At 46.7% G+C, this 7,809-nt stretch overlaps 1 protein-coding gene across 1 annotated transcript; it reads left to right on the top strand.

The window, feature by feature from the left end:
* The first annotated feature begins 1,344 nt into the window (after positions 1 to 1,344).
* Positions 1,345 to 7,507, top strand: Ccdc85 (coiled-coil domain-containing protein 85). The gene is made up of 4 exons (XM_071790521.1): positions 1,345 to 4,707; positions 6,043 to 6,415; positions 6,769 to 7,037; positions 7,239 to 7,507. The coding sequence occupies exons 1-4, from the start codon at positions 3,802 to 3,804 to the stop codon at positions 7,281 to 7,283; spliced, it is 1,593 nt and encodes a 530-aa protein (XP_071646622.1). The 5' UTR covers positions 1,345 to 3,801; the 3' UTR covers positions 7,284 to 7,507.
* Positions 7,508 to 7,809: the final 302 nt, after the last annotated feature.

The following is a 7,809-nucleotide window of genomic DNA, read 5'->3' as shown; positions in this document are numbered from 1 at the left end:
AAAAACTTGCTTGAATGAAGTCATTTATATAATTCAATCAAGAAAAAAAGTTGAAAAATAAAAAGTTGAAGTTCTTATAAGACTATTAATTATACATATATTCTTGCGTATATATGTATACAAGTATTCAGTGTTGACATTTTTTTTCTGTGTATATATGGAATAAAATATAAATTTAGATGTTCCTGCTTTAAATTTTTCACGTTTTTTCCGCTACAAAAGTTAACAATTCCAATTTCTCTCAATCATGACTCAAAAGGCCGATGGACGGGCCCGTTGTCTGCTATATTTATATATTGGCAAGGGCTTTTCTATGATGATACAATAGAACGCCACGTCACAGCCGGATTTCTCGACTCGTTTTTTCCGGCATTCCGTCGCATTGACGGAACCGGATTTAAAGGGTCGCTTTTGAAATTTTACCCGGTCCCTTCGCCCGCCAGACGCCCGGCGCGAAACGCGAACGGCACTGGAATGCAGGTGCACATACCCGATGTGTATCTGTATACATATACATATACGTATATATATATGCCAGAGCAGGTAGAATATTTTCGAAGATTACCTCTCTGCCGAGGAACGAGCGTGAAGGAGTAACACCTGCCGTGCAGTACAGTCCGCAAGATCGACAGACGTCGATGATTTATAAGGAAGGAAGAAAAATGAAGAAGGAAAAGAAGAGAAGAGGGGAGAGAGAGAGAGAGAGAGAGAAAATGCGTGTGTTTTAAGCTTGGATGCGAGTAACGAGAAAGAAATTTTTAGAAATTTTAGAAACTCCCAAGGTCGTACAATTTTCGTCTCAGGAAATGATATAGGGAATCCTTGATCCCCAATTTTGTACCCGTCGCATTGTCGAGCTGCCGAATTCTGCGTAACTGCAGAGATTGCTGGTAACTGGCGCGAGGGAAGGCCTTTTTCCGCCGACACGCGCGATGCGTCGATGAAAATTACGCGGAAATTACGCCGTGCCTTCCGCTTGCCGATCGTAAAGATGCTAACGCTACCTCGTTGGGTCTACTCGTTTTCCGCTGAAAAGTCAAGCGGCCGGAAAGTCCCACGAGAAACTCCATGAAGGGTCGGGATTTTCTCTGAGAATGCTGAGATTCGCGCGTTAAAGATACCGGAAAAAATTCAGAATTTAATCTGTCGACGATTTCGAGAAAGCAGCAAGAGTATTTTTGTCGCAATTATGAAATCTGACTGGATCTCCGATTTCCGATTTCGAAAAGTTTATATTATGACAATTAGCTTCGCGAGATATTTTTGCATCTTTTTTTTAACTTGTATATTCTCTTCGAGACGTGCATTTTAGTAAATACATATAAGTATAATTCTATTAAATATAATAAAGTAAATTTTAATGTATAAGTATAGTAAATATAAATAAAAGAAGAAATAATGGAAACGATAGCTCGTCATATCGATCCGTACTTCGAATTCGCGACTGTCGTTATCTTCTCGATTTCGCTGTTGGGCCCCAACGAGCCGCGTTGGGCCCTATGTGAAGATCTCAGGTTCCTCCCACGACTTAGGAGTTGAAGCTCACGCTCTCATCCCTTCGCGAGCCAATCGCGAGATTGCGGCGCGGTTCCCGCGCCGGGGCCTCACGGGGGCCCGGCGTCGTCAGCAATCACTTCAAGTCCCGCGAGTGGCCGCCATATTGTTAGTACGTGATTCCAAACGCGGCTCGTGCAAGTCGGGGCCCGCGTAGGGGTCGACAAAAGTCAACACGATTTGACTGATATCATTAGATTCGTAAAGAGCAAAATTCAATAACGAACTCCAAATAGTGCGATCATCAGCTACTGAGGGGAGATCATTGCGCTGGCCGACGTTGTAATTAGAAGACCCCGTATTATGACCCAAGTTTTGTCATATACATCAAAATAAAAAAAGGAACCCTCGATGATGATAATAATAATGACGATTGTATGAAGGAATACGGAGCGCAAGGAGGTTCCACATAGAAACACAACGTCGTTAAGAAATAAGGACGTCGTTAACGCGCACGTAAACGCGTGCCCGGCCGGGTGGGCACGGCACTGGGCATCCCGTGAAATGCGGCCCGCCGGCGAGAAAAACGGGGACCCGGCGCGCGGCGGCCGTCGAGCGAGCGAGTCAGGGCATTGCCAGCGCGGAGTGCGGACACGGCGGTCGTCCCGCGGCGACCGGTAAGTCGCTCTCGCGAGTAGACGGGGGCCCCGCGTTCGTGCCTCGGTGCAACTCAACGCGCAGCTCGGCGGCGACGTGATCGGGTGACGGCGCGGAATGCGCGTCTCCTGCGAGATCGTAGACCTGGGTGCGCGCAGGGACGAAGGGGGACAGGGGGCGAAAGCCAGGTGAGACGACGGCAACGGCGTAGCGGGTTTTCCTTCGTCGACGCGGCTCTCTTTTGCGCCGCCTGATCAGGACGAGATGACAGCCACGCGGGTATGAGTCGCTCCGGTCCCAGGAGTAAGCGAACGGATCCGCGTCTCTGAATGCCGAGGTGGCAAGGCGGCGCTTGGGCAAGGCGGCGTGTTTGCTCCGTCTCTGCGAGGCAAGAGGTGAGAGACACGTGAAGGAAGGTGTGACGCACGAATGCTGATAAAAAAGAACTGGTATTGAACTTGCGTTTCGTTGGCATCCGACAGTGTCCGAGGCGAAGGTGGAGACGCTGCTAATAGAGCGACAATTGACCGTGTCTTCGCTTCGTGCGCGAAAAAGGAGAGAGGCGCAGGACGTGATCCTCTTGATGAGAAAACGCGCGAATTGGCGTGATTCTTACACCTCGTTCGCTCGGGCATGTAGTATACTGAAAAGAGAGAAAGAGAGGGGTAACGTGTGAATGCTGTGAGAGGAGAATTGACACGACGTATCCGTGTCTCGCTTACGTACCCACTTGAAGCGAAGGGCACCCAAGCCGCAGAGAGACGGGAGACGCGTGACCGCTGATGAGAGGGGACCGCGGTGTTACCGCGGGGATTAGTGATACGAGGAGACTGGTATGTCGATTGTGAGCAGCATTGCGGCTTGAGTTGAACGCGAAGGCCACGATTGTGCGACTGTTGCGAGACCGACGACGCTGACGCGTGTGCGGGTCGAGCATTGCGGTCTGACAGCAGTCTTGAAAGTGAACAGCATCCAGGAGGGAACGTACTCACTCTCTGAATCATATCCGACCGTTCGACGAGTGGCGAATACTCCAAGACGATAAAAGCTTTCAATTTATATAATGATCCATTTGACTCCGGAATGATAATATGATTTACGATTCAATTTACGATGTTCTTTCAAGGTGCATTGTGAACGGTGAAAGACCTGTCGTCCATTGGTACCATTCCTTGGAGAATTCAGACGTGGATGACGGTGGCCTAATCGTGCCACGGTAACTTCGCAAAAACAGCTAGCTTCCGATTTCTTCATCTCCGGTTAATCGTTGGGTAAAGTTACCCCGGTTAATCGCCGCTCCGTCTTCTCCTGAGCCACGGTCGGCAACGGATAGAAAGCTGAGATTAGCTAACTAATGCCGAAGAAACGGACCAGAAGGGAATCATAACAAGTAATGTGATTCTCGCTAGACGAGATTCTTTCGCAATACGTAACAGTGAGGCGCCGCTGGCAGGTGCACTCGGACCGAGAAGCGCGCGAAAGAAGACGAGTGCGAGGAGAAGGCGAAGAGGAGACGTAAAAAAAAAGCTAAAAAAGAGGAGGAAGAAGAAGGAGAACGCAGAAATCGGTCGTCGAAAGAGTGAGGCCCGCGCGAGTAAGGCCCCCTACGGCGATAAGGCGAGGCCCGGGTGCCGGTGGAGGGAACGACGTATGTATCGCGCGGGGCCGGTCGCGCGGACCGGGCCCGCTGCCGTCGCCGCTGCTACTCGTGAGAGATCGCGCGCTGACCCAGATTTCGGCGGGTCAAACCGGCGCGAGGAGGCCGCGGCGGACTATCTGAAATGGGACACGGCGCAGCCTGGAGCTAAATTAGCCGCGATGTCCAATAAGAGTAAGTCCCAGCCGCAGCAGCAGCAGCCGCCGCAGCCGCAGCATTATCAGCAGCAACAGCAGCAGCAGCAGCAGCAACAACATCATCCTCCGCACGTGATCAAACCAGTGGACCAACTGCCGCCGCGTTATCAGCCCCCGCCGCAGCCTACCAGTGGCATCTTGAAGAACCATCTTCATTTCGCCAACGGAGCTACGTCGGCACCGAGCTCGGCTCAAGCCGGCAATAATCAAGGTCCGGGCGCGGCCTTGAGCCATCACCAGATAGGCGCACAGCCGCGCACGTTGCCGCCGCCCCCGCCGTCCTCGCAGCATCATCAACATCAGCAGCAACAGCAGCAGCAACAGCATCAATCGCAGCAGCAGCAGCAACAGCCACCGTCGAAGGATGCGCAGAGCAAGTACTCGCCGAGGATAGAGCATCGTCATCATCCCCAACCGGGTAACTCGCTGATCGCTGCCGCGTCGGCGGCAGCGTCCAAAGGCCAACAGCAGCCGCAGCCGTCGACTTACCTCCAACAACCTAAGCTCGGCCAGGGCCCGTACTTGCCACCTAGCAGCCAGTATCCGCCGGTGGGCAACAGCCAGGGCGCGCCGGTCAGACAGAGGATCAGCGACGACGAATTTCTGCGACTCGGTCCCGTGGAGATGCTCAAGTTCGTGCGAAAGACCGAGAGTGACATCGCTAGGCTCGCCGCCGAGCAGAATCGCCAGATACAGAACTTGGTGAGCCCTCCCTTGGATTCTCTGGTTCTCTGTAATATAATTAACCGAGAAATTAGCATGACTCTCAAAATCGTTGACGATCACAGGCTTGGAGCTCAATAATTCAGAAGTGTAATTTGAAAAAGTTTTCTATTGTGATTATCTGCTGTAATTATCTACGGTGTAAATTACATATTGAAAGTTGTATAAATGCAAATTCGTAGGAACTAGGAGAATTTCAGAACTTTTAGAACTATTATTCAGAATTATTAACTCTTTCAGAATTATTATTAACTTTTACAATTTGTTCTGTTTTTATATCTTTATAAGACTGAATTAAAAGCTTGGAATAATTACACTTAGAATGCGATAAAAAAATGTGGAACGCAACCTAAATAATTATTCATATGTTTCACTCTTTTTATTTTTCTTTAAGGACCTCGTTTATTATCGTTTTTGCATAACGGTTTCGCTTGGCAATATATCCACTTCCATTCCCAATCATTGGGTTTATTTATAGATACCTTGCGAGTGGAACGAGAAAATAATGTTGTGTTTTTTTGGTGTCATGATATAATTCATATAATTCGTTATATCAATAAGACGTTACGATAAATAATATTTCGTTATATCTCGGAGATGTGTAGGATGCAGTTTGCTGTCCTTGAAATCTTTAGCACGCCACACGGAAGTTTTTGAGAGAGAGGCTCTTGTAGGTCATATACACAGATTGAACCGACCGTCGTAATTTCAAGCGGTCACGCATATACGCGAGATAAACCGCAAGCGATCGTACGGACAATCAGTTTCCTCTGGCCAGCAAAGTGCTGATTTTACCAAAAGTACTCGGTCGGAAATTGGTCACGTGCGTCGCTCGCACACGCGTGATGAATAGGTGAAAGGTTTCTTTTCGGCAATCGACGTGTACCGCGGCGCGAATATACGCGGAGATCAATGACTCCGTTATTTCTCTCAATACGGAGGGCGGGGGGAGGAGGCGCACGCGAATTAATGATACAATAGATATTCAGCTGAATGGAAGATATGTCGGTATCATCTGTAAAAAAAAATATATATATATATACAACCTATATACATATATAAGATCAGGTACATCAGTATAGGAAATGTATTCAAATAATTATTTATATGATTGTGACATCTATAAAGTTTTATACAATTTGCAATCGATGAACAAAAAAAAAATGAAATAATTTTCAACAGTTTTTATATATCTGAATCTGTATAGATCCATTCACTTGCATTGTGCATAACAATAACATGAAATTTCAAAAGAGCCTGTGACTTTAAGAAATATGGGATGAGCGCGACTTGACAAAACTATCTACTTTCCAGTTGAATGAGCTGCGGTTGCTGAAGGAAGCCAACCAAAGATTGAACGACGATAACCAGGAACTGCGCGATCTCTGCTGCTTTTTAGACGACGATCGACAAAAGGGTCGCAAGCTGGCGAGGGAGTGGCAGAGGTTCGGCCGATACACAGTGAGCGTTATGCGACAGGAGGTCTCGGCCTACCAGAATAAGCTACGTCAACTGGACAATAAGCAGCAGGAATTAATTAAGGATAATCTAGAACTCAAAGAGTTGTGCCTGTATCTCGATGAGGAACGCGGCGGTGGTCAAAGGGACGACGGCGACGGGTCGAGCTCGAGTACGAACGCCGAGGAAACCGCGCCGCCGAGGCCGAGGCATACTTCCACATTTAACGGTAAAATCTAGTAAAAAAAAATGCAGACCTCTTTCTCTCCCTCGTCTTGTGTTAAGTCAATGAGCGCAAACATTATTTAACGCGGAAAGAAATGTGCTCGGATGTAGAAGAAGACGTAACAATCATAATTCGTAGAAAATGAAAGCTTTTCTAAAGAAGCCACTATGCTTGTGTTTACATATATATAACATTAGTATGGCATACGTGATGAATACTAGGAAAATTGAAAGTGCTTACGGTCATCAAGTGAAATACTCATAATTATTATATGCGGAAGTACGCAGGCTACAGTTGATCTATTTTAATGATCTTTTCTTGAATGTCGGAGTGATTCAATCGCAAATTTCTTGCAGACCAAACGATGCAGTACGTGAGGAGCTTGGAGCAACGGGTGAAGCAGTTGGAGGAAGACAAGAGTGTTCTCCAGGCTCGCGCGCAAGGCTGGGACGTGCTACCATCGGGTGAAGTTTGGGACAGTCCTGCGAGCCCGAACGACAATACTCACTTGGGAAGCCGGCCGGAAGCCGTAGTGCGCGCTCTTCAGGTACTGGAGGTCAGGGAACAGCTGGAGAGAGAAGAAGGTCACGACGGTGAAAAGGCGTTAGTTAGAGAGATGTGCAATGTAAGTAAAACGTTCGTCGATTAACATGCGATTCTCGCGACAAAATATCTTTCAAGTAGAATAGGAATCTTTTTTGAAATACGATTATCCTGTGTGATTGATACCGTAGAACTCACTCGAAAAAAAATCTTCCGCGTGAGATGAGCGATATGTGTTCGTTACGTTACGATATACGTATGATTAATCGTCTTTGCTTTCCAGGTCGTCTGGCGGAAATTAGAGGAAGGTCCGCAAGCGAGGCATTAACGATCGTGCCGGGAGAAGTATTTGTCAATTTTTTAGTACTGTTAATATGAAGCAATAAATTCTAACGTTCGTGACATGAAGATAGTATAGCGAATAATGTAAACGATATTTTATGTAGATTTTTATACGATTGTACAATAATCTCAGCATGAGAATACCGATAGTATCTATTTATGTAAATGTAGCTTTTACAGATTGTTTATTAACAAAGTATTTTTATTATACGATAGTCTACGATTTATCTCAGTTGGTCTCGCCCTTTTCCTTTCCCTTCTTCGTCAAAAGTTTTTTAAAAATTTGAGATGTAATATAAATTATTTTACAAACGAGTAGCTTTCATTTTTTTCCAGCGTTTTAATTATAACAAAGTTTCCAAAATTAGACTTACAGGGTTCCCAAAATATCCGATTCACTTTTTAATTGGCACGATTGAAGATATCCATAGCGCGTAAGGTCGCAATTTAGCATTCGTCTTTTTCGCATTCGCCGGTTAATTATCCGCCGCGTTTACTCAGAGCCGCTTTTT

This window comes from Temnothorax longispinosus, chromosome 10 (genome assembly GCF_030848805.1).
Source record: "Temnothorax longispinosus isolate EJ_2023e chromosome 10, Tlon_JGU_v1, whole genome shotgun sequence".
Classification (NCBI taxonomy): domain Eukaryota; kingdom Metazoa; phylum Arthropoda; class Insecta; order Hymenoptera; family Formicidae; genus Temnothorax; species Temnothorax longispinosus.
Note: the sequence above shows the minus strand (reverse complement) of the source record. Positions and strands in the feature narration are given on the sequence as shown.